Source organism: Raphanus sativus, chromosome 9, assembly GCF_000801105.2.
Source record: "Raphanus sativus cultivar WK10039 chromosome 9, ASM80110v3, whole genome shotgun sequence".
In the NCBI taxonomy this organism is placed as follows: Eukaryota; Viridiplantae; Streptophyta; class Magnoliopsida; order Brassicales; family Brassicaceae; genus Raphanus; species Raphanus sativus.
This window is the reverse complement of record NC_079519.1, coordinates 29,820,956-29,834,414: the sequence shown is the minus strand read 5'-3', so window position 1 is coordinate 29,834,414 and position 13,459 is coordinate 29,820,956. Positions and strand designations below refer to the sequence as shown.

Sequence of the window (13,459 nt, the reverse complement as noted above, 5' to 3'; positions counted from 1 at the left end):
TTGAATTATCTTTCTAATGGAAGTGATTTCAAGTCATTTGGAGATGTAATGGAGAAGTTATGATCAATTTACTAGAGGCATATCCATCCTGGCCGAGAACCGCAGAGTGACCTCTCAGAGCGACCCCCAAGGTCGCTCCCAACCAGAGCGACCAACCAGAGCAACCTACCTAAGTCGCTCGCGTTTTCATCGCCCGGAGACACAAAAATGGAGGCTGGAGCGACCTCTCAGAGCGACCCCCCAAGGTCGCTCCCAAACCCAGAGCGACCTCCTAGAGTGATCCTCTGAGGTCGCTCCGCGTTATCTGCTGCACGATTTTATTATTTTTCAAGGACCTTTTTGCAATTGTTGTGCACGTTTTTGCACTTGGAAAACCTAATGTTTAAGTACTATGTAGCCACCATTTGGCAGATGATCTTTGATCTATTGGAAGAACACAAAACTCTCAAGAAAAGTTCATCTCTTTTGGATTTTGATTTGTTATGTTCTTGTGTTTCTGTTGATTTCTTATCTATTTCTCTATATGATTAATCTGAAATCCACCATGGGTTCAAGAGGAATCATGGAGATTAGTGAGTAATCACCTTTTGAATTCATGGGTTAGGGAGATTAAGGATAATTAGGCTAGTTCTAGGATGTTTTAGTGTAGATCATTCTTGTTCCTTGCTAGTAGAGTATTCATAATGCATCTTTTGAGTTAGCTACTTAAAAGTTGATCATTAGGCTTTTCCCACCCAAAATGTGTTTGATGAAATGTCTGAGACAACTCTCCTAAGCTTTTAGTGTACTTTGCCAAATACATTTGTTGTTAAAGATGCTAAGATAGCTATTAGACTTGTTCTTAATGATTGCTTTCATATTATTCAACCAAAGACATTTGATGTTTGAGATGTGTTACAAATGAGCATTCATCTAGACATAGAGTTTGCTTAGAATTGTGTTTAGGCTTAAGGTTGATAGTTTGATTGATCATTTGCATTTCTTAGTTCGAAACTTGATCACCCAAGGTCAAATTCCCTACACCCATGAGTTCTCTTTTCTATTAGTTAAGAAAGTATAATTCTTTTATTGCATTCAATCATTAGTAGTAATTTAAAATCATTCAAGTCTCTGGTTGCACTTAGATTAAATAGGCACTTGCATTCTCATTGCTTTAAATCCTTTAGAATTGGTTCGACAATTTACTTCCACTTTACTATCATTTGACTTACGAGCCTGAAAATTCTTAACATCAATACTCAACTAACTAATAAAGTACCCATATAATTTAAAACAAAAGGTTCCTTACGAATTCAATAATTTATTAATTTAAATACTTGTTATAAATACCGGCTGGTCAGCTTAAAGTTACTCGACGTAATTTTTCTCAAAGAGTAACATATCCGATCAAATCCACGCGTAGGCCAATGTAGATGTGCATGTCACAGATATTGAAGTTTTTTTTTCTTTTTTTGCCAACTGAAATATTATTAAACTTATAAAACATTACAAGGCCCACGAGCGGCCCAAACAAAAGCAAACTAAAGACTACTACACTTAAGCCCGCACACAACCAAACCCCCAAGCCCAAAAAGAAAAACACGAGGCCCAAAATCACCGCCATCCACAAGTCCACGTGTCGAATCCACATCGACCACGAAGATGCGTGTGAGCGGTGGAAGCTTCGTCATCTCTCTGAACCGGAGGTCGCCGCCGGAGCCGAAACCCGGAACCTCGCCGGAGTCGCGAATCACCCCTTCCATCCTCATGCAGAAGTTAAACGCTGTAACAGATTGAAACTCAAACACCGGAATCACCGGGAAACTCATCACGACCACCGAATTCCACCTCCGACAACAATATCAGAGGTATAGGAATCAGAGTCTACACACAACGGCCCAAACTTTAGGGAGCTTCCATCGCCTCCGCCAAGCTCTCACCCGAATTCGGCCACCATCCACCGCTACTCACACCTTGAACACAGCTCACACACTTCCATGAGAATCGAAAGCTGGCGACCACTACCAAAGAGGATCCGTTACGACCCCAGAAACAGACGCCGAACCACCACCAACGGGACCGATGTATGGCCGGAAGCAGAGGAAAAACTGGATGGATTCAAATCCAACCTTGACTAAAGCCGAAGAAGAAAATAAAAAAAAACAAGGAAGCTTTTTGCCGGACCGGCGGTGGCTAGAAGAGCCAAGCCCGCCGGCCGGAGACACTAATCTCACCGGTTCGCTGCTTAGAGAGAAGTCAGAGAATTTTCTGGAGAGAGAAATTTTTTTTATGAAACAGATGTTTACTCTATATTGAAGTTTTCTATATGAACAGCTTAATTTATATATTAATCTAAATGATTCTCGAATTATGTGTTATGCAGATGCTCATATGAATGAGTGATGAGTGTAAAGTGCCGTAGTAAAATATGTATATGTAAAAAATCTACAAAGATTACGCGTTCACGTGAATCTTCCCCAAAGAAAATCAGTGGGAGTAGACGACCACGTTATCTTTGTCATGTTGTAATATTATATAGTACTGAAAGGGCGATTCACGTTTCCAGGAATATAGCAGTCTAGCAAAAGAATAATAATAAAATTGCAGCATTTCATTATGATCTGAATAAGACAGATAACATTACAGAACATTTGTGTTTTCAATATATCTTATACTACCAATAATTAATTAGCTTTGAGAACTTAATGCTTGTAGTGTGCCATGACATATATCTCGATCTTGGAATTATGTATATCAATCAGTGATCTATGAATAATACCTTGAAGGGTTACATTTTTTTTTTTTGGTAAAAATGTTAAAGGGGTTACATTTTTCATAGACGTGAATTCACATTTTAGGATTCGTCAGACCAAAGCAACCAACCGCACAAGCACAAAACGCAGTAGATAGCAATATTTGATCACTGCTGCAAGTCGCATTTACAAACCGCAATTGCCAAATGCCAACAACAACTAAACGATAGAACCAAGGTTGTCCTGAAACGTTTTTTATAAAGTTTATTCAGATTATTTATTAAAATGTTTTTGTAAATTATTTTCGTTTTTATAAAATTTACAAAGTTTATTTTATTAAAAACTTTTTTATTTTCCCTTTCTAAAACGTTTTAAAATAATTTTTAAATATTATATTAGTTTAACGTATTTAATTATATTAATGAAATATTAATTTTAGGATTATGAAAAAAACTATACTAAAAAACAATTAAATGATTGTTTTATACTAAAACATCGTATTGTTTTGTTTCGTTTTGATAATTTTTCTTTATTCTTTTGCTAAAGCCAAATCGTACCGCTATAGGTATCTCAATTATTTTTGATCTGATTTTAGATATTATGCTTTCAAGCGACACTCTACTTGCTTAGGTGTGAAGTCATATTTCTCTTTTTAAATAGTAATTAAAAATGAAGCATATTTCATTTTATAACCACACAAAGTAGTAGTTAGGATATGCCTAGAACTCGTGTTATCTTGCATTATTATAGTTTATTACTAGACGACAATGTGATTTGTACGAGTAGGATGATTTTATGCTTTCATATTCCATATTTGAAAAAAAAGAAAACACAACAAGATACTCTTATTATGATCTTTTGATTTAGATTTTTATTTATTTTAAATTCTTTTTAGAATCACATAATCACAAATCCTACAATAGTCTCACACATTTGCAGTTTAATTAGTTGTCAAATTGAGAATTTAAAATTTCGCATAGTTATAATTTTGTAATTAAACCATAATGTTAATACGTAATCTTGAAATCAAAACTACATTATTAAATTACGAGATAACAACTTTCATATCTCATAGAAATCTGACAAAATAATCTATGCTCAGTGACAAAAAAAAAAAATCTATGCTCAAACTTGTCAGGATGATGTTCTTGATATATATAACTCGATTCGTATTCTCTTTAAAATTCTCGCCTTCCACAACAGAGAAAAACATATAACTTTAAAACCTTAGCATTAGAGATAGACACGATGTCCTGAAGTTCTAGCATATCAGGATCGCGATCCAAGTTTAAGAACCTTAACGAATGTATTACTGTCACCATTCGTATCTCTAATGCCATAAGACAATGGAAACTTCTTCTTCTTCCAACAAAATCTATCTCTTCCAAGCACCACTGCTCCACAAAAACAGTCATTGAGACAAGTTGCTTTACACCTTCCTTCATCATAGTTTGAGTACCTCTTGTAATCCCCTGATGGCCAATTTGTCATTCTCAAAGTCACAAACTCGTAAAGATTTGCATCCTGGTTCGCGGTTTCGGTTCGGTTATTCCCCGGTCCACAAGTTTCCATCTCAAAATCAGGTTTACAATCACCATACTCGTCATTTGGATCCACCAACAAAAACCTCTCGGGGCATTCACATTTTGGCCTATGGTTGTCTCTTAAAATGCAAATATTATTAAACCCACAAGCTAGATTCCCAAGCTCATTACCATCAAGATACGGCCCAAACCTCTTTGCACATATATTCTCCGGTTCAGACCAAGCCAGAGACCATCCATTGTTACTATTATTAAGCCCTTGCCTCTTGGGATGATAGTACTGAGAGAAAACTCCATCAAAATGTAGAACGGCACGGTGATAAAAGTCTTTGGAGGGTACTGGATCTTTCTTGTTGACATAGAATCTTGTTCTATTGTCTCTCATTACTACATACATGTAGCCTGTCTCGTTGAAAACCAATCTGTTCCCGGGATTGTGAGGATCGTTGGTGTTACTTGAGTAGTACGAAAAGTAAACATCTGTTTCTGCTAGCGTCTCGCTGTTGAGGGTAAGAAGCTGAAGATCTCCATCATCACCTAAACGTAGTCTGAATCTTCCTTTCTGGAAGCTAGTCTCTTTCCGACGAGATGAGAGATTCCCTCTAACTTCAATACTCTGCATCATCATCAACAAACATCCGTACAAATGTGATGTATATACTTAACAATAACACATAAGTAGAATAACATAAACTTTTAGGTCAACTCTGAGATTACGTTTGCGTTTACGTACTAAAATAAAAATTTCATACTTATAATTTTTTTTTTATTCATATTTCCTTTTAAAATATTTGTAAAATGCAAACACAAACACCAATCACTGCATGCAAAGAATGGAAGAGAACCTTATGCAACCAAGTAATTTACATCAGATGAATTACGGTAATAAGTTCGTTTATAAACCATACCGTCGTGAGCAAAAACTGAGAGAAAAAAACACGATTAAGACAAAACCCGTTTTAAAGTTTATATCGTCTCAAAATTTGATATTTCTTTTCTCTTTAATTTTGTTTATCCATTAAAAATGGTATTTCCTAATTTTAAAATGTATACCATACTTTTATATTGATATTTAAGTAATATTTTAGAATCAAGACGTGCTTATAAAAAGATCATTATGTAAAACAAACTCAAGAAGTAAGCAAAAATTTGATGTCACAGTTTTTTTTTTTTTTTTTTTTATAATGTCACAGTTGAGGTCTATGAGAGATATCAAAAATTCATATCTTAATAAAGACTTACTTGAGTAGGTAAGAGAGTGTCGGTGGGATTAGCGAAGCTAGACCATAAAGCGACATCTGAATGTTCACTTAACAGACGGAAGTTTCCGCCGTCTGTTATCAGCCCTCGAGAAACAGAGCTCCTAATCTGAGGAAGTGAAGAACTCCAGAGCTGCTGACCTCCAGGGTCAGTAAGGACAAGACCATGATCTGCGGTTAATGTGACCTTCGATCCATCAGGGACAAGACTGGTGGTTGTGTTGACGGTTTGTGCATGCCACACAATAGTCTTGTCAGGAATATTGTCGAACCATATAGAGAGAGTGAAACCATTGTTTGGTTTGATCTTGCGGAACCCAAAAGTAAAGTCACCGGAAGGGGAAAGCCATGAACTGGAGAATTGTTGGGACTCTGAAGCGGTCAGAGATTCTCCCACAGGAACCGTTCCGCTGATGATGTTCTTAGACAAAACAACAAGTACTTGTAGTTGCAAAACGAGAACAAGATGGAGTATCCAACAAGAGACAACACCCATTTTGCTTAAGCAAAGATGTAGAGCTGATACGAGTGTTTTTGTTTGTTTGTGTGGTGATATGTTTGTTACCAATCAAACGTAGAAGAAGGGATAAGATTTGGTCAACGAAACAAACTTTGAATAGTCAGAGAAGTCTTCTCTTGATTTATTGCCACTTATTGAAAAATATCCCACATACAAATGTCTATATTCAAACACATTACACTGGACCAGAAGAGAAGGTACTACTATAAGGAAAAGGGTTTGGAGGATCATGAACTTGAGCCACACCTTCAAGCATCTGCGTAATATGTCTCATGTTAGGTCTCATTCTTGGTTCTTCTTGTATACACCATATCCCTATTTTCACATATCTCTCTACCGTCTCCATGTCGTCAAGGGCCTCTAAATCGTCTTGGATCAGATCATCCAACCTCCTATTGTGGAAACAATAGTATGCCCAATCAATGAGAATCACATCATCGTCAAGATCGACTGCTTTCTTGCAGCACACGGTTTCCAAAAGCATTACTCCATAGCTATAGACATCTACTTTGGATGTAATGGGACTGTTCCTGAACCACTCAGGTGCCACATAGCCTTTAGTTCCCCGGATGTTCGTGAGTGTATGCGTTTGGTCCATCATCAGAAGCTTTGCTAGACCGAAATCCGAAATTCGAGGGTTGTAATACTCATCTAAGAGTATGTTTTGCGGTTTTATGTCACAATGTATGATCTGCTCGCTGCATTCTTCATGTAGATACAAGATTCCACGAGCTATCCCAATTGCTATTCTTCTCCTATTTTCCCAGCTCGGTCTCGGACGCCTGAAGAGAAAACCGGCTAGTGTACCGTGAGGTATGAACTCATAGACAATCATTCGGCTTTGCCCTTCGTTGCAGAAGCCAATTAGCCTCACTAGGTTCTTGTGGTGGATCTGACCAATCACTTTAACCTCATTCTTGAACTCTTTATCGTTTTCTTGAGCAACACGGTCTAGTTTCTTGACAGCCACGGCAACTTCAGAATCGTTGCAAAGTTTTAGAAAACCCTTGTAAACTATCCCAAATGCTCCTCTTCCAAGCTCTTCCATGAAATCCCCCGTAGCTGCTAAGAGCTCTCTGTATGTTAAGACTCTCAGATTCAACTCAACTGCAGTAGCTACACCGATATCTCCACCTTGATTAGGTTTCTTCTTCGCCTTCTTACTCCTTCCGTACAATGCAAGGAATATGAAATTCACAAAAGCTGAAGTTCCAAGCAAAACCGAACAAGCAATGATTAACCAGTCCCTGTCTTTCCCTCTATCTTTAGCACTTGGAGCATCTGCGACAACGCCGCCTTTTAAAACCTTAATGAGTGTATAGCTATTACGTGAATCATAGTTTTCACCATTAGGAGATCTCTGACCATAAGACAATGGAAACTTCTTGGACCAACATACTCTATCGTCTCCAAAAACAACAGCAGCACAAAAACAATCGTCAAGACATGCCTTCCTGCACCTTTCTTCATCATAGTCTTTGTACATCTGGTAATCCCCGTACGGCCAGTTCGTGCGGTCAACACGAATAAGCTCATAAGTATTGTTATTACTTGGTCCACAAGTCTGCATCTCGAAATCCGCCTTGCAGTCACCATACTCGTCACTAGCATCCAATAGTGAGAACCTCTCAGGGCACTGACATTTTGGTCTTTGTGTATCTTCCAAACTACAGATACTATTAAACCCACAAGCTACATTCCCGACAGATATATCGGGATTGATGACCCGACATATATTCTCCGGCACAGCCAAAACTAACTCCCACCCGTTACTTCCTTCCCCTTTGGAATGAGAGTATTGAGCGAGAACTCCATCGAAATGTAGAACGGCACGTAGATAAACGTCTCGAGAAGAAACGGAAACGTCTTTGATAGCGACTCTTGTTGAGTTGTCGCTTAGAAGAACATATATGTAGCCTGACTGGTTGAAAACTAATCGAGTCCCAGGATTAGGCTCCTTTGTGTTGGTTTCGAAGTACTGAAAGTATACATCTCTTTCCGCTAGCGTCTTGGAGTTTAGAACGAGTAGCTGAAGGTTTCCGTCATCACCTAGATGTAACCTGAATTTTCCTTTCTTGACACTTGTCTCCGTCAGGCGAGATGAAAGATTCTTCCCAATCTCTATACTCTGCATAGTATACAATAACGAGTCAGAGCTAATACCACTACCCCTCCCTTGACATAATGTGATTTGGTTATTTGAAGTTTTGTATTGTTTTGCATTAGTTGGGATTCAAAGTTCAGATGAAAAGAAAAGCTAAAATTATTTTATTTTGTTATAGATTTTTTATATACAAAACAGAGTCTGGATATTTGGTTATATCTGAAAATATCCGAACAACCAAAAACACCTGAGATATCTAAAACTAAGTATTATAAAATCTAGAATCAAATCCTAAAATGCCTAAATGTGTAATAAAACCTGAAATCAAACTACTCAAAAATCTAAAATATCAAACCTAATCCGAAAACCCACTCTTATTAATTATGGTAAAACTAGGGATGGGCACAAGACAAATACTTGCTAATTTTGGAAGGTTTGGTACTTGGCTTGACTCGTTCAAGTAATCATATTTTGGGTTTGAACTTGACTTGTTTAAAACAAGTATTTGCTATATCAAGCACTCAAGAGAAAAATCAGCACTTGCAAGTTACTTGATCCGATTTGTTACTTAATAAATAAGTACTCATTTCTTATAAATAATTAGAATAAAGTATAATCTCATACAAAGAATTTTGCAATCTTTTTATCAAAATTTTATTGGAATCTAATATATTTATCTGATTTTAGTTACAATATAAATAAAAGACAAAATATGTTAAATATATAATAAGAAATTTTTAAAAATGAATAGCGAATAACAAGTAATTAGACAAATATTGAAAGATATAAAGATATTTGATATTTGTATCTGCTAATAAGATATATTTGCTTATTATCAAATTTAACGATGTCGAAAACTTGATTTTAAGACGAAACGAAACAAATAAACAAAACTAAAAGAATCATGGCTCATATAATTTAAAATTTAAAAAGATTAAGATTTTGAAACTATAAAACTTATGTCAATGTTACCTAAACAAATAAATAAACGAGTAACAAGTACAAACAAATCAAGTAGTTAAATTTTTAAAAAGACTTGGTACTTGGTTTGTACTTGTAAATTTTGGGGTTGAAGTACTTGTTCCTTGGTTTGATCACTGCAAGTATTCGGTTTTACGGGGCAAGTACGAGTATCTGTGCCCAGCCCTAGGTAAAACCACTACCCTTTCCCTCTTGCAGTTACCAATGAGAATATGGACTTACCTGAGTAGGCAACAGAGTGTCGGTAGGATGATCAAAGCTTGACCACAAAGCTACGCCGGAATCTTGGCTGAACAGACCAAACTCTCCGGTGTCGGTTATGAGCCCTCGAGAAACAGAGCTACTACTCGGAGGAAGTGAAGAACTCCAATGCTGTTGACCTCGAGGGTCAGTGAGAACCAAACCGCCATCTGCGGTTAGTGTAACCTTCGAACCAGCAGGGACCAGACCGGTGGTTGTGTTGACCGCTTGTGCGTGCCAGACGATGGTTTTGTCAGGAACCTTGTCGAACCATATGGACAGAGTGAAACCATCGTTTGGTCTGATCTTGCGGAACCCTAAAGCAAAGTCACCCGAGGGGGATCGCCATGAACTAGAGAATTGTCGGGACTCTGAAGCTGTGAGAGATTCTCCGACAAGAACGGATCCGTTGATGACGTTTTGAGACAAAACGACAAGTGTTTGTAGTTGCAGAAGAAGAAAAAGATTGATTATCGACCAAGAAAGTAATCCCATATTGCCTAAGGAGTAATGTGAGATTTATGTGTTTTACTTTTAAATATATAGTTAGTATAAGATGTAGATGATTTGTTCGTTACTACTGAACGTATGAAAAGGTTTAAAGACTCTTGCTGAATGTTTTTATTTCTCTAAGTCAATGAATATATTTTAAAGAGTCAATAGTCTTGTCCTCCAATCAGGACCGTCTCGAGTTATTTATGGACCATTTTCAAAAAATATTAATGATATATTTAACATGTAATAGAATAGTTTTAAAAATTTATAGTTTTTTTTATATATATTTGATATCGTTTTTGAAATTATCAGTTTTAAATTTAGTAATATTTTTTAAAAATTAAAAATTTATATTATAATTTATATATTTATTTTTAAAAATTCATAGTTTTTCTTTTATATTTTAATTTGGACTCTTTTCGGCCGCTCCATTACATGTGCTGATAGACGGCTTTTTCTCCAATCAACTGTGTATGTGGTCTATGGTCCTGCAGCGTGTATGATAGAGTACAAGTATGGTCGTATGTTTATTGTGATAAGACATTTCTGAGTCTTGAACGTGAAAGACTTTTCTTTCCTTTCGTTTGGCCTTAGACCATCTTTATTGGAGTGACTTGGGGAGTCCCTTAAGGGAAGAGAGACCACGAAACGCAGAGACCGAGAAAGAAAGAGAAGGGAAATCCCTTAATTAAAGGACATCCCTTAACCGTTTCCCGACCAACAAAAAAGAAAAAAAAAAAGCTTAAGTCCTTTAACGGAGGGACTTCCCCAAGTCACTCCAATAATGATGCTCTTAGGATGACAAAATGATAATTATTTTCTTTTTTCAATGCATTGAAAATTTTGAATTTGAAGCTCAGACTAATATTTATGTTTTATAATTGAGTTTGGTTGGTTCAACTGGAAATGTAATCTTCATGGATGTGGTCTAGTCGAAGTCGAGACATGAAAATAAATTTATATATTTAAAAAATATTGAATTTTTACCAAACCAGGTTTGACCATTAATGTTATAGTTTTATGTTTTTAAATAAGTGTCATTTTAATTTTTGTTTTCAAAAAAATATCATTCTACAATTTTAATGTAATTTTATATTTATTTTTAGTTCAATATTAATTACAAAATATATTGATTTTGTAAATAAATTTATTTATCTAAATAATATTGGTTAAACAAATAAAATAAATAAAAACAAAAATACATTTCAACCATTTTTAGTATGTATGAAAAGTATCTAAGTGACATTGTTTATAAAACGGATGAAGTATATTTTAGTTCTAAACTTGGAAAAAATTATGGGGATTGATAGTAAAATTCTACAACCACCGTTATTATCAATCATTCTTTGATAGTTTTATGGGCAACGCTAAATCAAAATATATAAAAATATATATATATATGCGCTAAAGTTTGGTCGTTTTCTATTTATTTGTACAACCTTTTCCTTTTTCTAAAATATCATAATAATCATTTGTGCCACGCGGTACCATGACATGACAACTTTAAAGGGCACCATGGTGAGTTGATTTACAATCAAGTAAGTTTGAGAAAATTGAACACAAAACTTTTGTAAATTCATAAACCTATAGAGCACATTTGCGAATAATAGGACATTGATAAATTGATTTCACGCATCTATGCCACAGTAAAAGGAAAAGTATCAATACATCATTCATCAGAAATCATCACAACGATATCATGAACCTTTGTCCTTAAGACGCAGTGAATCCAGTGATAGAGTACGTACGTTCTTGACATTGTAATTCCGTCATTACATATATCAGTATTAATGAAGAGTAAGGTCACCAAAATGCTGATATATATTATGAAATATTAAGCATTGATGATGTTATCATACTTAGATAATTTTACTCATTCGTAGTAGGACGTAACATCCAAGCTGGAAGAAGAGAGTTTGGTTCAATCAATGACGATGCACCTCCGTCTCTCTCCCCAACTCTCTCCACAAGACCATCTCTGCCCATTAATAGTTAATGAATCAGAATCTTTCATAGCTAGAGATGTATATTACACAATTAATTCATACTCTACATGTAATTAAGAATGCTACCGAGAAAGGGAGAGAGAGGAACCTGGAGGATGTTACGCAGTACTGGGGCTGAAGAACTGAAGAATTGTTGGAGCATTGGATTAATTGTCCTTCGTGCTGACCCGTGTTCTTCTCCCTCTCCTTAATCTATCATTATCATAATTTGTCGTTGTTTAATAACACAGATGTACGAATTGTATGTTTTGGTTCATATTTATTAGTATATATAATCCCCTATATATTAATCCTCGAACATTAAAACATTGTTTGGTAGCCACGTACTCATCATGAAAATTATTCTGAAGATTGTTAGAGAAATAAGTTGGTCCATCTACACATATATTATAGTTTTTATTAAATAACTATTAAATCAATTATTAATATACAAAAGAATATTCTCTATTGTTTCCTTAAATAAAAACTACGGAACTTCTTAATATGATTGACATATATATCACCATTAATGATTATGAATAATAAAGATTTGATAAATAATTTTTTATCCTCTATACTTTTCGTTTAATTTTATTTGTTAAAATAAATTAAACAATCACATTAAGTATATATAAAAAATTATATTTTTTCTTATATGTTGTATTTCGAATTTTTTAAAACGATTATAAATTACTAAAAATGGTACAAGCCTCACATTGAAATTTTGTGATCAATGGTAACTTTTTTTCAGTTCAGCCTATCGTTTTTAATGGGTCTTGAATATTTTTAATGATTAACTAAATAAATCACGTACATAAAAAAAAGTGTTTTGGTTTAAAAATTGTTGCATACCCAAAATCAGTATGAACCATCGTCACTTTCATTTAAAATTTGGTTACAATAAAAAAAATATGGTTGGGAAAAAACCGAATCCAAATAACCGAACCAAATCCAATCTAGAAAATAGTATAGAACTTTAATCAATTTGGTTAGATATCTGAACATGTTTAAAATTTTGGTATCTAAAAACCAGAAACGAACCCGATTCGGACCAAAATATTTTGGGTATCCGAGTATATTCGAACCAAATTTATATACTAAATATATTATTTAAAAAATTAATATCTAAAGAAATATACAAAATACTTAAGATGTTTTAATTGTCCAAAATATTTAGAAATATATAAAAATAGTAAAATTATATATTTAAATAACTAAACATTACTCAAATACCAAAATACTGAAAATATCTATTCATTTTCTATCCAAATATTTAAGTTAAACCAATTTTTATGTTAAATTTAAGTATTTTGGTATACATTATTCAATTTATATGTAACATATTATTTTTATTTTTATGTTTTGAGAAATTAAAGTATAATATGAATTTAAGTTTTAAAAAATTAAATGGGTTATCTGAATCTAAGACCAAACCGAACATATAAAGATTTAACCAAATTTGCAAAGATCCAAACCGAACCTAACCAACCAAATGATACCTACCCACATGTCATCCCTAATCAAATGTAAAAAAAAATTATTGATAACAAAAAAAAGTATTATTTATTTAGATACAACATATTTTAAAAAAGTTCACTC

At 34.6% G+C, this 13,459-nt stretch overlaps 2 protein-coding genes across 2 annotated transcripts; both read right to left on the bottom strand.

Annotated features, from left to right (window-relative positions):
- Positions 1 to 3,777: 3,777 nt before the first annotated feature.
- LOC108823969 (G-type lectin S-receptor-like serine/threonine-protein kinase RLK1) lies at positions 3,778 to 6,106 on the bottom strand. The gene is made up of 2 exons (XM_018597285.2): positions 5,519 to 6,106; positions 3,778 to 4,892 (listed from the first exon to the last, which is right to left on the bottom strand). The coding sequence occupies exons 1-2, from the start codon at positions 6,029 to 6,031 to the stop codon at positions 4,002 to 4,004; spliced, it is 1,404 nt and encodes a 467-aa protein (XP_018452787.1). The 5' UTR covers positions 6,032 to 6,106; the 3' UTR covers positions 3,778 to 4,001.
- Positions 6,107 to 6,146: 40 nt separating this feature from the next.
- On the bottom strand, positions 6,147 to 9,875 carry LOC130499444 (G-type lectin S-receptor-like serine/threonine-protein kinase RLK1). The gene is made up of 2 exons (XM_056993521.1): positions 9,363 to 9,875; positions 6,147 to 8,183 (listed from the first exon to the last, which is right to left on the bottom strand). The coding sequence occupies exons 1-2, from the start codon at positions 9,873 to 9,875 to the stop codon at positions 6,231 to 6,233; spliced, it is 2,466 nt and encodes an 821-aa protein (XP_056849501.1). The 3' UTR covers positions 6,147 to 6,230.
- Between the last annotated feature and the right edge of the window lie 3,584 nt (positions 9,876 to 13,459).

Coding starts and splice junctions, on each gene's coding strand:
- LOC108823969 (XM_018597285.2), bottom strand. CDS start 6,031: ATGGGTGTTGTCTCTTGTTGGATACTCCATCTTGTTCTCGTTTTGCAA. Junction 4,893..5,518: donor ACACTCTCTTACCTACTCAA/GTAAGTCTTTAT, acceptor ATGATGATGCAG/AGTATTGAAGTTAGAGGGAA.
- LOC130499444 (XM_056993521.1), bottom strand. CDS start 9,875: ATGGGATTACTTTCTTGGTCGATAATCAATCTTTTTCTTCTTCTGCAA. Junction 8,184..9,362: donor ACACTCTGTTGCCTACTCAG/GTAAGTCCATAT, acceptor TATACTATGCAG/AGTATAGAGATTGGGAAGAA.